Raw genomic sequence first — 24644 nt, 5'->3', positions numbered from 1 at the left:
AGGTCGCTGAGGTCAGAGTGCTGCAAGTGCAGCCCTTGGGTGATGGTTCCATGGCAGTGCTGGGTCCTGGGCTGGGATGGCACAGCAGGAGCAGGGGAGCAGCTCCAGGCAGAGCTCGGTGTGTGGAGTTTGCCTTCCCTGTCCCCTTCACGCTTCCCGTCGTTCCCCTTTGGAGGGCAAAGGGAAAGAGGAATTCCAGCCAGCAGCTCTGAAGGAGAGGGATGTTTGTGTGCACAGGCGTCCCCCCTGCACTGCACAGGCTGGGATGATGGTCACGCCCAGGAAAACAGCCCAGGGTGGGAGCTCCTGGCCGCACGGAGCATCCCAGGGCCAGTGAGCATCGCTGAGGGATCCGTGAGCTCCGAGCACAGCCCTGGCACAGCCGGGAACACGAGCTGCAGCCAGGAGGGAGCGCTGGGAGAGCAGCTCACGCTGGAAGTGAGCCTCTGCCCAGGATTCAGGCAGACACAGCGGGGCAGGAGTGGTTTGCAGGTTTGCCTGGATCGTTCCAGGATCGTTCCAGGATCGTTCCCTGTCCCTCCAGGCCGATCCCAACCAGCCCAGTGGCTGCAGCCGCAGCAAGAACTGGTTCAGCACCTTCAGCTCCCTCTCCCCTTTCCCTGGCAGGGCTGTCCTGGCCAGAGCCGGGATCTCTGCTCAGCCCGGGGGTTTCTGCTTCGATGGCTTTAAAAAAGGAGCTTCAGCCGCTTTAAAGAGGAAGGACTGGCGGAGGTGAGAGGCTTTGTGTGCTCTCCCACATCCACGTGCAGTGCCTACCTGTGCTCCCAGCTGGAAGGTTTGGAAGCTTTCCCTCCAAATGAAGGCATTTCCGACTTTCCAGTGGTGCTGATTTGTGCCAAAACTCTGTCGTGACACAGCTGGAGGCTGACAGGATGAATTCCTTGTACATTTTGCTTATGCAACCTGACCAGTGCAGGGTTCTCCCACTGCCTTAACAGCCCGTCCTCCATCTGGGAAGGGCTGCCGGGTGCCCTGGCCGGGAATGTCCCTCTGGCTGTGGCAGCAGGGCTCCAGCCTTGCTGCTGCTCTCCTCCCAACACCCGGGAGCTGCCAGGCACAGCTGGGAGCTCCTCCTGCTCACCCAGGGCAGCTTGGTGGCTCCATCCCCCCCTGGGGACACCTGGAGCCTCAGGGCACAGGGAGTGGCCAAAGAGCATCTGTGGGTGGCCCGAGGTGACAAATGGACCTTGAGCCTGTGCTGAGCCAGGCTCGGGAGCTGGGCTGTTCCCAAACTGGGCTGTTCCCAAACTGGGCTGTTCCCAAATTGAGCTGTGCCCAAACTGGGCTGTTCCCAAACTGGGCTGTTCCCAAATTGAGCTGTGCCCAAACTGGGCTGTTCCCAAACTGGGCTGTTCCCAAATTCATCTGTTCCCAGGGATGTCCCAACTCCCAGTGCTGGGGAACTGGGGTGTTCCCAAATTCATCTGTTCCCAAATTCATCTGTTCCCAAATTCATCTGTTCCTAAATTTGTCTGTTCCCAGGGATGTCCCAGCTCCCAGTGCTGGGGAGTTGGGCTGTTCCCAAACTGGGCTGTTCTCAAATTGGGCTGTTCTCAAATTGGGCTGTTCTCAAATTGGGCTGTTCCCAAATTCATCTGTTCCCAGGGATGTCCCAGCTCCCAGTGCTGGGGAACTGGGCTGTTCCCAAATTAATCTGTTCCCAAATTCATCTGTTCCTAGGGATGTCCCAGTACTCTGGAATTGGGCTCTTCTCAAATTGGGCTGTTCCAGGGATGTCCCAGCTCCTAGTGCCAGGGAACTGGGCTGTTCCCAAATTCATCTGTTCCCAAATTCGTCTGTTCCCAGGGATGTCCCATTTCCCAGTGCTGGGGAACTGGGCTGTTCCCAAACTGGGCTGTTCCCAAATTGGGCTGTTCTCAAATTGGGCTGTTCCCAAATTCATCTGTTCCCAAGGATGTCCCATCTCCCAGTGCTGGGGAGTTGGGCTGTTCCCAAATTGGGCTGTTCTCAAATTGGGCTGTTCCCAAATTCATCTGTTCCCAAGGATGTCCCATCTCCCAGTGCTGGGGAGTTGGGTGTTCCTAGGGATGTCCCAGCACTCTGGAATTTGGCTGTTCCCAAACTGGGCTGTTCCCAGGGATGTCCCAGTGCTCAGGAACTGGGCTGTTCCCAGGGATGTCCCAGTGCTCAGGAACTGGGCTGTTCCCAGGGATGTCCCAGCTCCCAGGTCACTCCCCTGGGACGCTCTGATGATTCCCTCAGCCTGCAGCACGGATTGCTGTGGAGTTCATCCATCCCTCGGATCCTTCCTGGAATTCCTGGCGGGGCTGGGGCTGTCCCAGCCTGTCCCTGGCTTGGTGGCACCGTGGCTCCTTCTGCTGGCCTGAGACATTCCCACAAACCCCACAGCAGCCCCCGGGATAAAGGATTTCAGCTCCCACTGCTGCTGTTGTTGCAGGGTTAAACCATTCCCAGAGGTGAAATTAAAAATATTGTGAAGATTTTAGAATCCAGGGGTCAGAATTAAAGTGCTGCAGCAGCTTGAGCAGTGTTGGCTGCAGAAACACCAATGCCACAGCCTCAAAAAAAAAAAAAAAAAAAAGGGAATTTTGTGTCCTGGGATACAGGACAGCCCTGCTTTAAATAATATGGATTTATTGCTAATGTAGCTGATACTTGTTTTACACTGAGAAGCATTTAGTCAGTGATTATCTTACAGAAAAAACACCTCACCAGCCTTTCATCCCCCAAAGAAGGATTTTAGGCCTCTGAACAAAATTCCAGGTGAGAATGTTCTGCTGGAATTTGGCCACTGCAGAGCCCAGAGCTGCTGCCCCTTGTGCCCAATAATATATTCATAAATGGCCTTTCCAAAACTCCCAGAGAAAAAGATCTGTACAGATAATTAATAACGAGCTGAGCTTTTGTTACTTTTATTTATCCAGTGCTGACTGGACAAGGCTTAGGGGAGCAGGTGGATAAATGAGGATTTTCCTGAGGTAACTTCAAATTCCAGGGACCAGCTCTGGAGGATAACCTGGGTGCTCTGGGAAGTAAAACCTGGTGGGTTTCTGGCAGCTGGAGCCCTGCCAGAACCACAAACAGAGCCCTGAGGGCAATGCTTGAGGGAAAAATGTGTGGATTTCATGGATTTGGGCAGCTCCTGTGCCTGCTCTGCTCAGGTGGCTTTTAAGGTCCTTTCCAACCCAAACCAAGTCTGGGATTCTGGGAATTAAATTATCTGAGCAATAGGGAACTAAAGGATTTTTTTTTTTCCCCAAGCATATTTCATGGCCAATCCTGCATTTTTTTGAAGCCTGTGGAGTTGCATCCATGGACACAGGCAGCCTCTCTGACACAAACCATCCATCAGTGTGAGGCAAAACTTAGGGAAATTTCCCAAACTTCCTATTGTACTGACCCCAGGGAGTGCTGCCCCTGCATCTCCCTTATGATTTACAGGGAATTTCTTTGTGCCAGGATGCACACAAAGCATTGCAGCATTTTAACTGCTCTGAAATAACAGCCAGACTGGGAATTTCACCTTGGAACCCACTTTTGCTCCCTACCCAGCAGCAACTTCCAAACATCTTTGCCCAATGAAATATTATTATTATTATTATTATTATTATTATTAGGCTTTTCAGGTCAGGAAACCTCACAGTTTTCCTATAAAAATCACAAATATTTTGAATTCTGATTTAATACAGCTGCATGAGAAAAAAAATTGGGAAACCTTTAGTCTGTGTTTTACACTTTGTTTTCAGTACAATATTCTAGGCAGATGCAATAAAATTTGCCACCACCCCCCCCCCCCAGTTCAATGCCCAGATTATTTCATGCTTTTAAAGTTTTTCACCTTTTGCCAGGCTGCTCACACTAAAAACCTCCCTAAGAATGGCTTTGAGCAGAAACAGGAGCTCAGTTAGGAATTTTACAGCCTTTTAAGCAATAATAAAGTCAGAATCAAATACAAGCCAGATTTGGAAATGAGTTTTTTTTTTTTTTTTTAGGAAAACCAGGAGCAGGGTGGATGTTTTTCCAACGCTGCTGGCACTGTAAATGACAATTAACTTCAGGTGGCACAAAGAGATCACTGTGTATAAACCTAAGCCTTGGAACCTGTGAGCAGTGTCAGCATTTGGGGCACCAAAACCCCAAATTCCTGCAGGTGACAGGAGAATTTCTGGCCATCCTCACCTCCCCAGGACTCTCATTCCTCCCTCACCACGAGCACTCTGTGCTTTATCCATTGTCCGAAGGCGGCAGAGTCGTAATTCCATTTTTATTTTGGAAAAAGCAATACAAGCTGTGCTGTAGTATCAGTGTTCTTGTGGTAAATAATTTATTTCTAAGCATTTCACACGGCGGGCTTAGAGAAGAACGGAGGGGTTTGGGATGTGAAAACAACCACAGAACAAGGCAGTTCTGCAGTTCTCCCGGGACCTGCACGAGAGCAATCAAATCCCAGTTCCTAAACCCACAGCACAGCTGGAATTTCACCTGGATCTCGGAATACAAGAGCATCATTCCCTCAGTTATGCAATACTGTATTACACCCCCCCTGCTCCCAAAAAAAAAAAAAAATAGCCTTTATTTTTTAAAAGCTTTGACCTTTTCACCATCAGAACACTGACATCTGAAACCCTTGTCTGGAGAGTGTTGTCCCCAAGACTTTTTCATCCCTAAAGAAACACCAGCCCCTCCTGAAATGCCACCCCAGCCCCAGGTGCAGCTGTGGAGCAGAGCAGAAGGCAGCAGTGTCCCTCGGGTGCTGGAGGCACTGGTGACCCCTCAGCCCTGCTCCTGCAGCTCTGGGCAGCCCTGAGCTCTGGCTCTGGGAGCCTCCAGGGCTGTGGGGTCGTGCCAGCCCGAGGGGAAGCCCTGGGAGCGTGGCCAGCACGTCTCCGTAGTCCCTCCCCCGTGTAGTGGATGTGTCCAGGTTAATTCTGTTCATGCAATTGCAAATTCTGTATCGTTGTCCATTAGAAGTGTAAACTACTGAAAAACTGGGCCTTGCTGATATGAATAAAGTGATTAAAAAAATGGTCTTTACACACAGGGAGGAGTTGGTCTTCTTTAAAGCAGCAATGGGGGGGGATTTCTTCCTTTTACCAATTTTAAAACTGGAACCAAAAAACTCACTTAGAAACAGGCATAAATCACAACAGGGTTCCAGAACTCCTGGGATGCATCACACACTCACACAGGGGTGGGGGGATTGATGATCCCAATGTTTTTGGGATGTCCAAATTGATGGTGAGCTCCACGGGTCTGGGAACACCAACAGAAACACCAGAGTTTAACATGGACACACAAAGTGCAGCACATTTCCAGCATTTCTCACCAGCTCCTGCAGATCCCACAGGATCCCCAGGCTGGGAACACTCCTGGAAGCCTTGTGGAGGTAACAAATTTAAACAACAAGGTGTGACGGTCTCAGCAGGGTTACACAGAAAAAAAAAAGGGTTGGGTTGGGTTAAATTCCGTACTGAGAACAAACAAAGGAGAGTGGCAATAAAACAATAAAACTAATCCAGGCAGGAATTCAGGAAGCATCCTCCAAGCTGCTTTCTTGGCAGGAGCACCTTTCCTCCGTGGCATTTTGTGCATTCCAGAAGATTCAGGGGGAAATCCCAGGGCTGCCCCGAGGCAGACAGGACAGAGCGTTCCAAGGCACCCTCTGGGTGTGGGATGCACACCTGGAAAAGTGCTTTGTGAATCCCTGTTTTCACTGAAAGCACTGGAATGCTGCCCCAGCAGTCAGAATCATCTCTAGAGCAAATTGAAGCTTCTAAATAAATCCACCATCAAAGGCAAGTTTTTGTAGTGTTGGATGACAAATCCTGCCAAAACTGGACCAGTTCGCTTGAGGTAAGGCCGTGAACTGCAATCAAATGTCTGTACTTACAGATATCAAAGTTGATTTTATAGAGAAAGAATTGTTCTGCATCTTCTGGAGCAGTGATGTTGACTTTGAGTATATTTACGCAAATTCCCACATAAACATCCTCAAACTTCAGAGGTTTGACGTGGCCCATGAGCTCGTAAGTCCTCAGAGCCAGTTTTCCATCCAGGATGTATCCCAGGCCGCTGCAGTAGGGAGGATAGAGCTTGAAGGGATACTCCTGGTAGGAGATGTACCTTTTCCTGTGGAAGCCTCTGTAGGCGAAGTTGTCGATGAGGGGATAGCCGGTGAAAACGTTCTCCGAGGAATTCAGCCGCAGCAGGAACTTCACCAGGTTGGGAGTGTTGATGAAGACATCGGCGTCGGTCTTCATGAAGAACCTGGCGTTGGAACAGAACTCGGAGAGCCACTGGAAGGCCATGATGGTCTTCAGGGTGAGGTTGTCGTAAGTGTCCACGAAATCCTGGCGGATGATGTCCCCATAGAGGATGCTCTCGTCCTCCACCGCCAGCGCCGCCGCCCTGTCCTCCCTCTGCGTGTCCTGCCCCAGCAGGAACAGGGTCAGGATGTGCTGGCCCCACCAGGAATCCCGGGAGCCCCACGTGATCCTGATGGCCTGCCTGGCTTTCAGGTCCCTGGGGCTGGAAGCCACCAGGATGACCAGGAAGGGGTGGAGGTCGGCGCACCGGGGGCGCGCGCGCAGCGTGAATGGGCGCGGCCGCCGGTACACGGGCTCCTTCTCGTAGAAGTACAGAGGGTTCACGTTCTCCAGGCCAGCCCTGGAGGAGAAGGTTATGTACCACATGGTGATCAGGGAAAACAGCAGCAGCCACAGGAAAATCCATTTCAGGGGTCTCATGTACAAGGCGCTGACCAGGACCAGGATCATGGTCGGGATCTGCTGGTGCCCCTCAGGATCCGTTCCATGAGTCCTGGAGCATCTTCCTTGCTGAAGAGGAAAGGGGAAAGTGGCATTCAAAGTGCTGTTAGTCAAATATTACCTTTCCCTCGTGCTGCCTGAAGTGCCAGCTGGGATTGTGCTGTGGTGTCAGCCAAACCAAGCATTCCTGATCCAGCTGTCATGGCCCTGATCCCAGGGATGGCAGCAGGGCACGGAGCCCCTGCCCAGCAGGGTTTGCAGGGTCTGCAGGGTTTGCAGGGTCTGCAGGGTTTGCAGGGTTTGCCGGGTCTGCAGGGTTTGCAGAGCAGGGCACGGAGCCCCTGCCCAGCAGGGTTTGCAGGGTTTGCAGGGTTTGCAGGGTTTGCAGGGTCTGCAGAGCAGGGCACAGAGCCCCTGCCCAGCAGGATTTGCAGAGCAGGGCACAGAGTTCCTGCCCAGCAGGATTTGCAGGGTCTGCAGGGTTTGCAGGGTTTGCAGAGCAGGGCACGGAGCTCCTGCCCAGCAGGGTCTGCAGAGCAGGGCACAGACCCCATGCCCAGCAGGGTTTGCAGGGTTTGCAGGGTTTGCAGAGCAGGGCACAGAGTTCCTGCCCAGCAGGGTCTGCAGAGCAGGGCACAGACCCCATGCCCAGCAGGGTTTGCAGGGTTTGCAGAGCAGGGCACAGAGCTCCTGCCCAGCAGGGTTTGCAGGGTTTGCAGAACAGGGCACAGACCCCGTGCCCAGCAGGGTTTGCAGGGTTTGCAGGGTTTGCAGAGCAGGGCACAGAGTTCCTGCCCAGCAGGGTTTGCAGAGCAGGGCACAGACCCCATGCCCAGCAGGGTCTGCAGGGTTTGCAGAACAGGGCACAGACCCCGTGCCCAGCAGGGTTTGCAGGGTCTGCAGGGTTTGCAGGGTCTCCAGAGCAGGGCACAGACCCTGTGCCCAGCAGGGTTTGCAGGGTCTGCAGGGTTTGCAGGGTTTGCAGAACAGGGCACAGACCCCGTGCCCAGCAGGGTTTGCAGGGTCTGCAGGGTCTGCAGGGTCTCCAGAGCAGGGCACAGACCCCGTGCCCAGCAGGGTTTGCAGGGTTTGCACTGAAAGCTCGTGGCTTTCACCCTGGAAATCCCCCCCTGCACAGACCTGATCTCCAGCCAGGATCCTGCTCCAAGGGCTGTGATCCCAGGCTCCACCTCCAGGGTAGAACACCGTGCACAAAACCCAACAAATGCCCAGGGAATGGATGCTCAGAGCTTCAGAATTTTGTTGTTTCTGTTAAAGACAAAGTCTGACTGATCTGCGTGAGCTGGAGCACGTGGGACAAGAAAGCAAGGGTTTCATCATCGTTCAAGGCTTGAGCAGATCCTTGTTCTGAGGGAGAGGGGGAGAAGGTAAAAATCAACTTCCTTAAACCAAGCTATGTATTAAAGCTGGTTTTGACCAAAATCATGGCTGTTTTTACCATTAGCCAGGTAATTTTTGGATTTGAGGCACAGAAATCCACAGCAGGTCCTTCCAAACTCCTGTGGAATCCGTGCTGAAGCCGCTGCTCCAATGTCAGGATTAGAGATTCCAATGGATAAATCTTCATAAAACTCAGTTTAAAACCAGACCCCCAGGCCTGCACCCTCGTGTAGTTTTATTTCCTTAAAACCACACGTGCTCTATCATCTATTTTAGACATCTTTAAGCCAAAATAACTCCCGTGCCTAACTGTGGGAATTCCAAATGGTTCCTGATGTTTGCAGTAATAATATTTATCCTGCACGAGCACACACAAAGACACAGTCAGGATGATGGAAGGTTTGATTTCACAGCACAATTAATTGCTCTTTATCTTCAAAAATATCACCACAGGGCTCATAAATGTTTTAGATTTGACAAATAAATCCAACCCCCAGAACAGCACTCTGGAATCCAGGGGAATTTGATTTTCCAGAGCCCACCTGCCTCGTGTTTCTGTGTAGGATCTGATTTTAAATTAATCATCTTTAAACGAAGCATTTGGAGAACGTTTCACCGACAATGGCCTCAAAACGGATCAAAGCAATTTTATATAAAGCATTTAAACAGAAGAATTTTGGACTGATTCCTCTCAAAATCAGTGATTAATAGGAATCTTCTCTTTTTATGCATCAATCTGACTTTCAGTGGACAATAGGAAATACATACTGGAAGAAAATAACCTAATTTATGTATCAGTGCTTATTATCTGATTTTAGATCAATAACATTTATTTGGATGATCAACTTTAAAGCATATCAGTGAAAACTGATCCGTTTGATCAGTTCTTGGCTGCCTAAAGGAAAAAAAAATATTACAAATGTTTTGATTCTTTATAGGAAGAAAAGCCTGGCTTCAGGACACTGTGAACAACAAAATTGGACACAAATCCTCATCTGCTACGTATGGAAAAATCTGGGAAAATAAACATCCATTCAGGTGCTTCAGGAAACCCCAGCCACAGAGGGAAATAAATCCCCACCTTTTCCTATTTCGAGTGCTTGAAGCAAAGTGAGGCAGTTGAGTCAGCGAGGGCTGAGCACTTCTGGGCATGGCGCAGGTTCTGCCCTTGCAGCTCCTCCTCCACTTCCAGACTTTGTGCCGGCACCTTCTCCCTTCCAGCAGTGGACGGCGGCTCCTTCCAGGGCGTTACTTTCATTTTCTTCCAAGCTGAGATTGTGCAAAAAGATAAAACTGGCGACTTTTGAAATAAATGTGAGGCAACACAAGGCTGAGAATGCTCCACAGGGATTTAGATCCATCTCCCACACAGGTAGGGGATTGTGGAGTGGGGACGGAAAAAGGTGGGAAGTTCTCATATTCATTAAAGATTGCTAATTATAATAACCAATAGTCCAGTATGATGCTTTTAAAACACCATAATGACAGGTGTACAGGAAAATAAATCCTTTTTAAAGCTACCAGTAGAAACTGTTTGGAAATATATGATTTAAAGCCGGCTTTGAGGCCGGCTTGGGCACGGCCTGGGCTATGGGAGGTGTCCTTGCACACGGCAGCAGGTGAACGAGATAACATTTCCAGTCCTTCCAGCCCAAACCAGCCATTGATTCTACCTGTTTAAACTTAAAACCAAGCGAAACTAGAGGCGATTTTGCAAAAACCCCGGGCTGCGATGCTCTAATATAACAAAACTTCAGGGTTTTTATGTAAAATAAATAAAAAAAAAAAAAAAAAAAAACAACTTTAAAAGACCTTTACCAGCGACTCGCTGTCACTCGTGCGTGCCCGGTCCATCGGAGCTCTCTTTTCCGAGGGCGGGGATGAGCGGGGAGGTCCCGGCCGGGCAGGAGGGGATGGCAGCGGGGATGTGCCGCCCTCTGCCGAGCCCGGGCTCCCATTCCAGCCCTTTTCTGGGCTTTCTCATCCAGCCCGGCAGCGCAGCAGCGGCGCTCGGGGCTCGCTCGCACGAGTCTCGCTCCGCCCTGGGCTGCCCCAAGGCCGTGTCCCCGCTCTCCATCCCATCCCATTCCCATCCCATCCCATCCCATCCCATCCCATCCCATCCCATCCCATCCCATCCCAACCCCATCCCAACCCCATCCCCATTACCGTGTCCCGCTCGGGGCGCTCCGCTCCGGCCGCAGCGAGAAGGAGCCGCCTCCTCTTCCTCCTCCCCGAGCGCTGCCCGCTCCTCCGCCCTCCCCGGCAGCCGCCGCCGGCTCCCCGGCTTCCCTCCGGCAGCCAAGGCCGGGCAGAGACAGCGGAGCTGCCTCCCCTTCGTGCCTCGGCCGCTGGAAGTGCCCGCAGTGAGGCTTCGCTGCCGATTTAGCGCATCCATCACACGGCGTCGCCTCGCCAAGCGCTGGGACAGCCGGCCCGGACGAGCTGGGGACGTGCAGGGTTCACGTTCGGCTGTTCCGTTTTCGGAAGGGTTACCGGGCAGAGCTGGAGCTCAGGTTAGTCAGTGCTCCATCAGCTCTCCCGGGTCTATGGCTCGGCTTGTGCAGGGGGCCTGGAAGGCAAGCTCAGCACAGGCGGGGTGGTCGCAGCCCGGCGGAGCAAACCCACCCTTGGCCGAGGCAAAGGTGGGGTTCGGTCCGCTCCGGCTGCCGGCGGCGCTGCGGGGGCAGAGCAGCTCGGGAGCGCTCTGTCCTGCGCTTCGACTCGGGGGATCCTTCCTGGGAGCGCCTCTGGCTCTGGGCTCCGGCACGGTCAGAAACCCGCAGAGCCCCACCTCGTGAAAAAGTCAGGCTCTGCTCGAGCCCTGCTTAGAAGTGACAGCTGGTGGGGGAAATTACAGCTGTGACCAGAAGCACCCGGTGCAGGTGGAGCACACAGAGCACAGAACTGTGAGTGATCTTCGAATCGCAGCTGGGGACACACCATCCATCCCTGCCTTGCTCAAAATATCCATATTTTATTGGAATCTCATCAGGGAATTGTGGTCCATTTGACGTGTTAACCCCGTGTTCTGCAGTTTGCTGCATCTTTCAATTCCTTCATGTCCATTCATTTGTAAAGAAATGCAAACACTTTCTTCCCCGGTTCAATACATCCTGACCTGCTCCTGAAAAACCCTGCACATAATCCATCCGTGTTATTAACTGTGAAAAACGTGCAGCAGTGAGTGCATCTCTCGTTGCCCCCAGTTAGTCCCGGTCTAACCCTTTTAGCCTCGAGAGAAACCAGATTATAACTTGTCTGTCAGGGCTGAGGTGGATTTTACGCAACCAATGTCGTAATTATCGAAATGATTGCTCTATCAGTCAGCAGCTTGTTACAAGACCTTTACATCTTCTTGCTGATTCTGGACTTTCTGAAGCAAAGAGAAATGCTTTCCTGGGTGTAAGGGCAACTCCTGCAGTACTCGGGATGTGTCAGAGCAGCCCAACGTGCATCCACTATCAGGAAAATGAACAGTCAATAGGAACTCATTAATAGCTGACTACATTTTTTATCTCCTCTTGTTTTGTTCTGCTACTTGGAATGGTGGCCAAAAAAAAAAAAAAATTATCAAGACTCGGTTATTTCCTCGCTTCTGACCCTTTCCTGAAGGAAATCTTCATTGGGAAACCACGGAGTAGTGCAAAATGAAGTTAACAGGAATTTTTAATGTGAGGCAGCGGGATCTCAGTGATGACCAGACCATCAGGCTCCACCTTGTGGGGTGCAGTTAAACTCGTTCACCAACGGCACAAACAAACTCCCGGAGTTTACAGCCCTGGCAGGAGGAGTCCCTGAGGCAGCTGCTTAGAGCAGAGCCCAGTTTTAGTGGAGTTCTCTTAGGGTTTCATTGAGTCCATGGGCTGGAACTCACATTTGAGACAACCTGAGATCAGTTTGTGGGAGATGAGATGCACTGATAAATCAGCTACCTGCTCATTTTGTGGCTTGCTAAGTATGGACAAACCTTAAATCTTAAATCTCCCCTCCTCACTGCTTGTGTTCATATCCAGATGCCTCGTGCAGGCTGCCCTGGAGCAGAGGCTGGGCAGGGTCACAGAATAAAGCAGGGATTCATTCCAAGGATCTCCTCCATGGATCCACCTTGGGCAGCACCAGAGCCCAGCCAGGGCTGCACCCAAGAGGAACCAAAATGGTCCCAAAATGCACGAGCGCTCCCGGGGGCTCTCACTGGGATCAGCTCTGCTCCATTTGCACCTTGCAGTTCATTGTCCCATTCCAGCTTTAGCCCAGGCACTCCCATCCTGCTTGTTTTTCTCTCTCCAGCCCACGCTGTTTGTGCTCCTGGGCTGAGGTTTGGATCATTTGTCCTTGGTGCCCAGCTGGAGCAGGAATTGTTTTGTCTCCCTGCTCTGTGCAGAGAGCTCACCAACACTTAACATGAAGCTCAGACCCACACACTAAAGCAGCACAGAATGTGAATATAAAACATCAGAATATAAAAGCTAAAACTTAAGGCATCAATCTCATTTTTCTCTGAGATGCCTGTGGATGCTCAGGGGGATTCTCTTGGAGCCAGGACCCGGCTGTGATCAGGGAATCCGTGGGTCAGGCTGCAGGTGCTGTTCAAACAAGCTGGCAGCCTGTAACCTTTGTGCCTGTGCCAGTGGGGCCGTGGTTACTCATCCCAGTCCCACCCACAGGCTTGGCACGGAGCTCTGCACCTTCCGAAGCCCCGTGGCTCCTTATCGCCTCGATAAAAGCAGCGTGTGTTTGTGCAGAGTCTGGCTGCTCCAGGGCTCACAGCTGCCTCTTCTCCCTCTCTGCTCGTGCCTCACCTCAGGAGGGGGAAAGGCAGCGACACAAATTGGGCCCAGGGAAGGGGGGGAGTATCCCTGGAATAGAGAATTCCCCGGGATAAATGGGCCTCCAGAACGCCAAGCCCTCAATGAAGGGGGCCAACGTCGTGATGCTGGGGCTGGACTCTGCGGGGAAATCCACGCTGCTCTACAAGTTCAGGTACAACGATGCTTTTATAACAATGCCAACGATCGGCTTCAATGTGGATATGATTGAAGCAGGGAAAGATTTCACACTGACATTCTGGGATGTTGGAGGACAGAAGAAAATGAGAGAGCTCTGGAGCAATTTCCTGGAAGACGCCGGCGTGCTGCTGTACGTGGCGGACAGCTCTGACAAGCGGCGGCTGGAGGAGTCCAGGAGGGAACTTGAGCTCATTTTAAAGAATGAATCCATAAAAAACGTCCCGGTGGTCGTGCTGGCGAACAAGCAGGATTTGCCTGGAGCCCTGAACGCCGAGGAGATCACCAGGAAGCTCAAGATGAAGAAGTACTGCAGTGACAGGAACTGGTACGTGCAGCCCTGCTGTGCCATCACGGGAGAGGGGCTGGCAGAAGCTCTCCAGAGGGTGGCCACGTTTGCCAGGCAGTACAAGAAGTCAAAGGAGACTTTCATCACCCTGAAGGAACTCAACTCTTTTTAAGGATTTCTGTCATCCACTTCTGGTGACTCTTTGTTGGACAGATTAAATCTGGAATACTGGAATATTTTATGCATAAATATTTATAAAGGACTTTGATAATATTAAATTCTACTGTTATACCTGCAGATACTTGATATACCTGATGGGATATCTCATACCTGAGATAGGACTCTGTAGCATTTTATTATTTTTTTTTATTATTGACTTGGGTTTATTCAAGTTGAATGATGAGAAAGGGGCAGTCAAGCACATGGAAATAAAATAGGTGAGCAGTGTTTAAGTGGCTTAAATGAAATGAAGATTCTAATCCATTTTTTTTCAAGATGTAAACCAGCCAAGTAATTTGGCTGTGATCAAATGCTGTTTTGTAATAAATGTAAATAGACGTGTTTCTTATTTGAAAATAGAGTGGGGTGAGAGCTTCAACTCTCAGTTGATTCTGCACTCTGGAAACAATCCCTGCAGAGAGGTGGTGGCGAGCAGGACGAGCTCCTCACCCAGCCCCAGGCAGAGCCTGGCTCCAGGGCTGTCCCCAGGGTGCAGCTGTGACCTCCCATTGTCCCAGAGATCCACGTGCTGCTCCCGTTGTTCCTGTGCTGCCCTCCTCACAGGAGATCAGCCAGGGAAGAGCCAAATCCCATCCGTTCTGTGCTGACTTCCCAGTCCTGGGCTCTGGAAAAGTCCTGGTAGGGGTCCTCCTGCGCTCCTGTTTGTTTTTTTTGTTTCAGGATTACACCAAGGAAGTAGGTGGGAAGTAGGAAGTTTACATTTCATTCTTACTAATAAACAGACAGGAATGTCCAGTTATAAAAGGGTGAAGCAGCAATAAAATCACCCAGACGTACCCTGTTGTCTCATGCACGGGTTATTCAAAGACAAAATACATCAGGTGGGTTTGCTGAAATAGTCAACAAAGGGAAGTTTCCCAATAGTAGCTGTTATTAATACTGAGACTAATTAATTACCAGGGGCTAAATCCTGAGTCATGCTGAGACTCTTGCTAAAAGCAGAGCAAATGTCTGAATTTCTCATTGCTCACTCTGGTGATTTAGGCTCAATAGAAAATATCATCTTCTGTCCCTAAAAAAAAATCTTTAAAAGTCATCAATGTTGGTTTTCCAAGCCAAACAATTCAATGTTTAAAAATGTGTTACTTCATATCGATACATTTATAAACGTTTGCATGTGTATAGGGTGAATTCTCCTAATCTGATCACGTGTCTGTTATGAAGCAGAATTTAGTTCTGTGGCCTCAGGACTTCCTCAGGGAGAAACACCCCTGAGAGATTTAATGAGGGTGCACCAGGGTCTCTAATTAGCCAAGAAGCAAGTTCTGAAGGGAGAAATAAAGTCAGAAAATAGACCAGCTCATACAACTAAAAATGAAAATAAGCTCTCAGGCCCTTCTGCAGGTTATCAAATCACACTAAATTACACTCACATCAACTTGAAGAAATGTTTTACATTATTCTTCAAAGGAAAGGAATAAACTCAATTCCATTCACTTTATATGATATCAAGTATTTAAAAATTGGTTTCCCAGAGAAGTGAAGGCAGGCCTGTTTTAACTGCCCAAGGAGACTCCAACCTTTTGGAATAATTTTAAAGGTTTAAAATAAATATCAGTCAAGCTGGCTTAGAGGTGTGGGTTCTCAGAGGAATTAGATGCCTGAAAGTTTAATTAAAAACCTCAGTGCGACAGAGAAAAATGACCACCCCTTAAAGGCAAGGCTGCTAAGGCACAAAAAGCTGATCCCCACGGAGATAAATGTCCCATTGGCAAGGGACATCAATCCAGGGCTTCACGGGTTCCTCTGCTCCGGGAGCTGCCGGGGCTTTTCCACCCTGCTTGGATCAGCAGAGCATTCCCTCAGGATGGGACAGAGATGGAGTGCACTGCTCCAAAGCTGGAGCAAAAACCTCCCTGGCACTCAGCACATCTTGGGAAGGTGAAGAGGAAGGGAAATGGGGCTCAGCTCTGAGCACAGGCTCACCCCAGCGCGCTCTGTGCTCCCGGGGGAAGCCTGGGAATTGTTGGGTATCTGATCCCAGCACGTGTTCCGTGGTGAAATCAGTACCCAGGGCCTTCCAAAGGTTCCAAAGTTTCCAGCTCCATCCCTCTTGGGGTGTTTGAGCTGCTTGGCTGAACACCATGAGCAGAATTGTCTTGGTTTTTCAGGAATTCTGCTGGTGCTAAAATCCAACCCACAGCACAGGGATAATTTATTTCTGCATAAATTCAGCTTATTTCACTATTTAGAATTTTTACAGACCACTCACTAAAAAACTTTTAGCATTTTTGAAGGGTTTGAGATGATGAGAAATCAGAATCTGAAGAGCCACGAGGCAGTGGAGCTGCAGTCTGGGAGCTGAAAGCTTTTCATGGGATGAAAGGCCTTGAAAAGCTGGGGTCAGATGTTTATTGGGGTCAGCTGTTTATTTTGTTTCAAATTTGGGTTTTCATTGGCTCACCCTGCTGTTTTGCATTTTTAATTGCTGTGCTCTCAAATCCTTCAGTGTCTGCTCCTATTCCTTAAAGAGTTTGCTGTCCCTGATCCTTTGTGCTGACAGAAGAGTCAATGTGACAAAACGAGTGGAACACAAAAAGAGAAGGATCTGAACCCCAAAGCCTGCAGGACCCTTCCCAGGGAGATGTGATTGGGTGGCACCATTTAAAAGCTGACAGACCCACAGGATGGGACCTGTCCTGCTGCCCATTCCTTGATAAGATCCCTGTGGTTTGAAGTCACATTGAAGTTTCTGAGTTCAGGAATAACTCATGGAGCTCATTGAACATGGGTCCAGTGGGGTGAAATGGGGATGAAATGCCATTTTAAGGGAAGGTGTGGAGCAGCAGAATAATTTGGATAGCAGCACTCCCTCCTGCTTTGCCTGGGAGACAACAGGCCAATAATTTAGAATCCAGGAGAAGTGTGCTGTCTAAGGAAGGCAGGACAAGGCTCCTCCACTCTCAGATAACTGGTGCTAATGGCTCTGATAACTGGTCTCAAAATGTCTCTGTGCTCATTTCGGACAAGTAACTGAACCAAAGGAGGGATTTTCCTGTGTCAAACAAGTTCTAGGTGCTGCAAAGGAGACAGCACCACTTCGAAGTGCTGTGTGCACATTAAACAGGTTTTTCTCCCCAGGTAAATGGGCCGTGCTGAGTTCTGTGCTGCTACAATCAGGCTTCCTCCACTTTAATTAGCTCAGGTATCCCGTTTGGATTCTGGACATCCATCTCCTCAGATCCCACAGCCTGGATTAACCAACTGCCTGTAATTTGGGATGTAAATTCGGGAGGGTGGAGGCCCTCAGCACACACCACACTGCCGGGACCACTTGCAAATGGAAATTCACGGACAGCAAGGAGCCCAGACACATTCTGAAGGCAGGGGGGGTTTTAGCAAACTGAGCGTTCCTTGTGCTTCAGTTTCTCCAAAATTCCGTTCCACTGCTCCTGCCCGTCCCCGATGTGTTTGTGGCACTTGGCTGACACGAGTCCCCTCAGCCCTGTCACCTGTGTGTCCCCTCCCTGCCTGTGCCCAGCAGGGCTTTCTCCCTGTCCTGTCCTTCCCCAGGAGCGCCAAGGGCACTGCGGCTCCCGTGGTCTCCTTATCAGATTTCCCCGGGGTTTTTGGGTTCCTTATCAGATTTCCCCGGGGTTTTTGGGTTCCTTATCAGATTTCCCCGGGGTTTTTGGGGTTGCTCTCAGCCTCTCCTCGGGCTCGGAGTGACCTGCAGACATTTACAGACATTTACAGCCCCATTTCATTGGTTTCTGCCAGGCCCTTCCTCAAAGCTCTCCGTTCCCACCATGCACGCAAACCTCCTGACAATGCTTTATGAGCCATGGCTTTTGATGAATATTTTTATTATTTCCTTGTTCTCCTCATATTTATTCATCTGCCTTACAAGGTGCTTTCATTGGTGCAAAGATCATCATTTTGTTCTGGGTTTTTACTTTTGTTTTAACCTTTTGTTAACTTGTTTTTACTTTGTTCGATCCTTTTTTATTTGCCCGGCCAATGAGAAGTTTCTAGGCCTTGTATTACCCAGATTGTGGCAAAATACCTGCAAAAAAAAAAAAAAAGTAATTTTGTGAGTTTAATAAACCACCTGGCTCTGAAACCTGAGCCATGCATATTGTTTGGTTTCAGCAATTATAGCTGGGAACAGCAGCAAGGATTTTATCGATCCAGACAAAGGCCAATCTCCTCTGAAATTCTGCTTGGCTGTTAAAGGGTAACTGTGCCTTTAATAATAAAAATAAAACTGTGTTTTATTTCTTATAGGGCCATCCTAGATTGCTGTGAAAATCCCTCGGATCATTTGGATGTAACACAAAACATAAAGTTATTCTGCAAAGAGCTTCATTAATAGATGATAAATGAATGCCTGGCCCCTCATGGGGTGGCTCAGGGCTGGATGCATTTCCCTGCACAAGGGAATAATTTTGGATTGAATTCACGTGGATTTTCCTTTATTGAGGATTAACAATAAAGGGAATAATTTTGGATTGAATTCACATGGATTCACATGGATTAAAGGTTAATATTAAATTAATATTTAATATTTATTAATATAATAGTAAATATATTAAATATATTAAATGAAATACTAAATATATCAATATTTATTAATATTAATAATTATATATAATATGGTAATGTTTATTAATAATTAATAATTAAATAAAATATTAAATATATTAAAAATATATTAAATATAATATTATATAATGTAAATGTATTAAATATTAAATGTTAATATTAATATTAAAGGTTAATATTAAAGGTTAATATTAAAGGTTTAATTTACCTAAAATGTCTATAGGTGGTCACGCAATTCTTATGCGCCCATCAGTATTTACACAGCTTGAATTCTCTGAAAAGGTGAAAAAAAAAAATTACAGAAGAAGAATTTAAGGAGTTAATCTGGAGGCATGGTGGGGGAAGATAAACGACAGCAATACCAGGAAAAAGGGAAGCGAAAAGAAAAGTGAGAAAATTCTCAGGCCTAAGTACTGAGTGTTGTAAATACACAAAGTAATGGAAAGAAAAAAATTATATATATATATAAAAATTCCTTCCCAGCCATTAACTTTGAAATCTGGTGCAAAAGCTGAGGCTGCTCCTCTTTTAAAATCAACATTTCATGTGTGCAATCAGGGGGAACTTCCCTGTGCTCTCCCTGAACGGTCAAAGCTGATAAAATAATATCAGGCCATAAAGCTGATGTAACTTTGGAGAAAATGTTCTGCACAGAACTGTCTCCTCATAGCAACTCTAAACAGTCTTAATCCTGAGTGTGAATAGTTAAAAATATCTAACATTTTAAAGTCAAACCTTGTGGAATTATCATTTCAAATAACTCTTCCATTTAACCTACACAGGAAAATTTAAAATTTCTTAGCTGTCACCTACCTTGAGCCTTTTCTTTTTGACGCTTAAGGTTTTCCACTGAGTCATTTGGATCATTGATTATTTAAAATACCCATTTATTGCCCACGCTAACGGGTAAATTTGTACAGGCTTGGCTTCCTCGTGTGCTGCTGAAAAGCCCCTGTCAAGCACTAAGGAAAACCCGAGAAAAACACCGGAAAATTGAGTAATATTATTAAAAAATACTTGTATAAAATGCGTTTCCTCGCTGAGACATCTTGTGGTGTGTGAGGCTTCCTGCAGCTCGTCAAAACGAAACTATCGGGTTGCAAATTCAAACGGAGAGCAGGGGAGCCCGAGAACTCTCTGAGAGACTTAAACCACGCAGCCAAAAAATCGCTTTTTTTAAACAAAACCTGCCTGAGTGCAGCACCGATGGGCTTGTTTTCAGAGATTATTTTCAATTTGTCAAATATAACTATAAATATAACTATAAATATAAATATAATTTATAAATATAATTTATACCTATACCTATACCTATACCTATACCTATACCTATAACTATAACTATAACTATATAAATATAAATATAAATATAACTTATACACATAAATATAACTATAAATATAACTATAATTTATAAATATAATTTATACCTATACCTATACCTATACCTATACCTATAACTATAACTATAACTATATAAATATAAATATAAATATAACTTATACACATAAATATAACTATAAATATAACTATAATTTATAAATATAATTTATACCTATACCTATACCTATACCTATAACTATAACTATAACTATAACTATATAAGTATAAATATAACTTATACCTATTAAATATAAATATAAATATAACTTATACCTATTAAATATAAATATAGAAATATATAGAGATATAAATTTCTGCTCTTTAGGTAAAGCCCACATTTGTTTTCATCAGGCATTAAGATGAAGTTTCACTTTGTGGCACTGAAAATTCCTAACAATGAGTGATGTCCAAACTGCCCGAACAAGAATTCCCCGAACGGGAATTCCCATTTTTTCCAAGCTGGTTGTGATTTGGAAGAGCCCTGGTTTCCAGTTCATAACTGAAGTGAGATTTGAATATAAAGAGGAATAACGAGGATTTAAAAGAAAGGGTTGATCTGACAGAGGCACAGATTCCTGAAGCTGCTGAAAGGCTGCGTAATTCAGGAAAATGATGTGCCCATTATTCCCCCGCAAAAGAAAAGCTGCACAGAAATATTACCATTTATCAGGCACCAGAAAATCAAGGAAATCTCAGTCCGGAGCCTTGGGAGAATGGGCCTCGTTAGTGCTGCTGCTCAGAGCACTCATTTGCTCCATTACAGCAGAACAAAGAGAGATGCAAACTTGGAGTATTTTCATTTCTCTGCTCAATACCAAGCCCCGAGCCTTTCAGAATTCCTAATTCAGCCATGCATTCGAGTTTCCTTTCACAACGAGCCTGAGACACAGCACTGACAGTAGCAATCTGCATCTGGACATTTACATTTTTGTTGCATCTTGGGTGCTGTTTTATGAGCTAAACTCTGCTCCCTGGACGTGTTAACAGCCCAAAATAAGAGTTTAAACCTGAGCTGCTCCCCCAAAATGTCTCTGTTTTCACGATCCTCTCGGGGTTTCTGTGTACAACGTGAACCACATCACCTAACACCTCACATTGATTCAGCTGAGCTTTTGTGTAGATTGATTTTTCAACTACGGCTCCAACGATCTTCCGTTTGGAAACCTGAGGAATGAGGGATGGAAAAGCAGCTTCCCTTCCTGCAGTGAAGTGGAACAGGATCCAGAAGACTGGAGCTCCCAGACCTGCCAGCAGATCCGAAGTTTTCCTTTCCTTTTAGAAATGTTATTGAACTCACCCCAAAGCAGCAGAGACAGGAGCATTTTTTGTCACTGTCCCACCATCAGCAGTGCTACAAGGATTTGTTTTAACGTGGAAAAGCCACATCCCTGGATCTTCCAGGCCACACTGACATGGCTCATTTCAGTAACTATTTCTTCACTTTTTTTTTTTTTTCATTCTTAAATGATTTTCCCCCCTTTCCTTTAATAGGAAAATTGTGCTTTTTTTTTTTTTTAAGGAAAATTTCCTTTAACAGGGAAATTATGCTGGAAAGGCAAAGCAGCTGGACACCAGCAGGGAAGTGCAGCTCCACAATCTGCTGATTGAGGATTGATTCCTCTTCTTCTTGAGCTATTTGCAGCTGATGGATTTTTGGGATCTACTCCAGCTCTGGTACCAAGCAACATTTTTGCCAATGGTCACATCAGGACCTACAGATTTGCCTGCAAAAGCTCTGATTTAGCACATTAAAAGCTGAACATTTACGGGCTGAACTGTAGCACCGATGCAAATTAAAGGCAATCCCGCAATGGAATGCTGTAGGGAATAAAAATGATTTAGAGCAGAGTGGCTGAGATCAGAGCAGGCTGTGCTCTTGCAGAGGCACTCCGGAGCTCTGCTCCTGCGTTTGAACTGCCCGGCTCCTGCTCGGTGTCATGTGGCAGCCCTGGGCTGAGTTCTGGTCGCAGGAGCAGATGTTGGGCTGATGTGGATCAGCAAAGGCCGCTGGAGCGGGAGGAACTCCCTCCAGCCTGCACCCTCCGGGAGCTGTGCTGCAGCCTCTCCCCTGGGGGACACGGAACCTTGGGAGTTATCGCAGAACTCATCCCACGGCAGCTTCCAAAGAAAATGAGGATAAAAACATCTAGAGGCCTTTAACTCGGGGAATAAAAGTGCTCACTGGGGGTGTTAGACATTCAGAGAGGCCTCGCGGGAGGAGATCCCCGAGGCAGCGCTGAGGGACACAGCAGAGCCCAGGGCGGGTGGGAATGAGGGAGAGATCCCAAATAAATCGGTGCCACAGCGGGCCCTTGGCTGCCCTAACATCTGAGAGGGGCCAGAGCAGCTCTAGGATTCCAGCGTCCCACACAGCTAAAGGGTCAGAAATGGAAAGGCATCGAGTCCTGTCATATTGGCAACATCTGAAGCTGATTTTCCTTCTCAAGCCCGTGCAGTGCATCACGGTAAGAAGCTGATTTTTAAAAGTGACTTTTTAAGTACCACCCTGACTGAAGAGTATTTTCTCGACGTGCAAATACTTCTTTTTTTTTTTCCTAAATAGAAAGAAAAGCAGAATACAGTGTAACCAGCGGTTCTGAGTTAACAAAGCCAAGGGGAAACGCGCACAGAACTCCGCAGCTTTTGAATAAAAATGTTCCTCCACAAGGGAGCAAGCCCTGAGTGTGAGCAGAGCTGTGCAAGTGTCCGTGGGGCAAATCTTTGATTCCTCCTCTCATCCAAAGCAACCCTTCAAACCCGCCTCTTGCAAAAGTCTGGCTTTGCACACAGCTGAAAGATTATTATGAAATATCCTCCCAGCAGTGGGCTGCTTCTTTGTTAATACCAGCTATTCCATTTGGCTAAACCCCAGGATTAATGGGAGTTTTTCTGTGTGCAACACAAATCTTTGCAGCTTTACATAACATTTTGTCTCTTATAGGAGGGAGATAAGGCTATGAAAAGCCATTTGCAGGAGCTCCTTTCACCTAAGTGTACATTTAATAAATAAATTTTATATCTTTTATATATATATTTACAAATATATTAGTAAAAGCATTCAGATCAATTCACATTATTCCTCAAAAGAGGTGTTTAAGATGAGCTGAGAATTAAATATTTTCTAATTGCACAATGAGGTGCAAAATTCACAAATTGGGAATTGTAAACAAAATGTGAACCCTTTGTAAAACAAATCTAGCTGTTGCTTGAAGGATAGGAAGGTGAGCAGAGCCCAATTCCCACCTTTATATTTGCATTGTTATTTTCCAAGCTAAAAAATATGCAAAATATATCAAAGAAGCAGAGCTTTGTTCTGTAGCATCACATGAAGTTCTGAACAGCACCGTACCATGAGAATTTGTGTTTTATGCATAATTTATTATGTTGTAGGCACCTACAGTAAAAAAAAAAAAAACTGTAAAAAAACCTGATTTAGTAAGGTTATTTAGTAAAAAGCTCATTTAGAATCAAAAATATCCAATTGCTTGGGTTTTTTTTAAAGACAGCCCAATGACACAGGATTGAAAATTCAGACTGGAACTGGTCAATCCTTCAAAATTTGTCTCCAGAGTGTTTTTGCACTGTGATCCTGGGATAAATCAAACAGAAATTTTTCCTCTGAGAGCCAAGCAGCTTAGTTAGATTACAGCTTAATTAGATTACACAAAATGACTACAAATGAAATCACAATATAAATTATTCTTTGGATGGTAGCGGATCAAAAGACCACCGAAGGATTGTCTTCCTTCACAACTTGGCAAGAGCAAAGCACGTTTTGGATATTATTATATGGGGTTACGCAGAAAGGAAACGGGGTTTTAGTAAAGAAATTTTATATTTTTTTACTTATTTTTTTACTAATAAATATTAGTAAATATTAATATAGGTAAAGAAATGTAATATATTTTACATATATATATATATTAAAAGCAGCAAAGTGCAGCAAGGTGATTTTCGGGCAGGGCTGGATTTGGAGGAAGATTCTCATATTCTGACAAGTTCTGAGCACTGGGCAGGAATGGAACACGCAGTACCAGAGTCCAATTTCATTATTTATCACAGAATTTCTGCCTAATCTCTAATCTAAACCTAGCCCCTCTCAGTTCAAAGCCATTCCCTGTGTCCTGTCCCTCCATCCCTTGTCCAAAATCCCTCTCCAGCTCTCCTGGAGCCCCTTTAGGCTCTGGAAGGGGCTCTAAGTTCTCCCCAGAACCTTCTCTTCTCTAAGCTGAACAATCCAAACTCTCATGGCCTGTAAATGAAACAGAGCACTAATTAAAGATACCGTTTTTTAAAAATTTTTATCTCTGTGTAGTCTTTTACAACATTACTACATGGAAAATCGGCGTTGCATTTTAAAAAGTAAATAGCTGTACCAAGAAAATGTCATTTTTGTCCACCAAGACTGGGATGTGAAAGGGCTGCTGTCCCCCACCAGGTTTGGAGAAAATGCCTCACACACTGTGAGACAAGCCATGCCTCCATGGAATTCCACCAGCACTAATTAACCCTGACTAATTTACCTTCCTCATATTGCTGTGACATCGCTGCCACGTTTGTGCAACAGATGGGGCTGCGGTGACTCAGCCTCTGTCACTTTTGGGGTTTTCTTTTTTTTGAGATCTGATCCAAGCCTCATCCTCTGGGAAATGTCAGGAGATAAATCACACAGAGTCTGAAAAATCATTGTGTTTCCCCCAGGAGCTAAAGCAAATTCTCTTTTCCTGATACTCCTCAGTCTCCGAGGGACTTGGTGGCTTCATTTTCACGCTTGGGAAAAGCATCCCCTGTCACAACTTTGGCTTTTCTCAACAAGTATCATGGGAAATTATAATGAGTTCTATCAACATGGAAGACTTTACAGAGCTCATTTTCAATCATTAAAAATGAGTAGAGATTACATGCAGGGTCAGGGCAGTGTGTATATATATATATATATATATACAGCCTACAGAATTCTTCTAGTTATGGTACAAAGGCATTGTTTTCCAGGTGAAATTTCAGAAGTAG

The 24644-nt window shown here is 46.7% G+C and overlaps 2 protein-coding genes and 1 long non-coding RNA gene across 3 annotated transcripts; 1 reads left to right on the top strand and 2 right to left on the bottom strand.

The window, feature by feature from the left end:
- Positions 1–5029: 5029 nt before the first annotated feature.
- Positions 5030–6827, bottom strand: B3GALNT1 (beta-1,3-N-acetylgalactosaminyltransferase 1 (globoside blood group)). The gene has a single exon (XM_053952115.1). It carries the CDS (start codon positions 6777–6779, stop codon positions 5793–5795), a length of 987 nt encoding a protein of 328 aa, XP_053808090.1. The 5' UTR covers positions 6780–6827; the 3' UTR covers positions 5030–5792.
- Positions 6828–13000: 6173 nt separating this feature from the next.
- Positions 13001–13694, top strand: ARL14 (ADP ribosylation factor like GTPase 14). Its single transcript, XM_053951987.1, has one exon. The coding sequence runs from the start codon at positions 13057–13059 to the stop codon at positions 13636–13638; it is 582 nt and encodes a 193-aa protein (XP_053807962.1). The 5' UTR covers positions 13001–13056; the 3' UTR covers positions 13639–13694.
- Positions 13695–17529: 3835 nt separating this feature from the next.
- LOC128793254 (uncharacterized) lies at positions 17530–19498 on the bottom strand. Its single transcript, XR_008432710.1, has 3 exons — positions 19065–19498; positions 18460–18525; positions 17530–17712 (listed from the first exon to the last, which is right to left on the bottom strand). It is a non-coding gene; the product is annotated as an uncharacterized LOC128793254 (long non-coding RNA).
- Between the last annotated feature and the right edge of the window lie 5146 nt (positions 19499–24644).

This window comes from Vidua chalybeata, chromosome 10, assembly GCF_026979565.1.
Source record: "Vidua chalybeata isolate OUT-0048 chromosome 10, bVidCha1 merged haplotype, whole genome shotgun sequence".
Taxonomy (NCBI): Eukaryota; Metazoa; Chordata; class Aves; order Passeriformes; family Viduidae; genus Vidua; species Vidua chalybeata.
The sequence above is the reverse complement of the archived record's forward strand: the minus strand, read 5'-3'. Positions and strand labels throughout refer to the sequence as shown.

What these genes read in the sequence shown, in the direction of transcription:
- B3GALNT1 (XM_053952115.1), bottom strand. Translation starts at nt 6,779, where the DNA reads ATGATCCTGGTCCTGGTCAGCGCCTTGTACATGAGACCCCTGAAATGG.
- ARL14 (XM_053951987.1), top strand. Translation starts at nt 13,057, where the DNA reads ATGGGCCTCCAGAACGCCAAGCCCTCAATGAAGGGGGCCAACGTCGTG.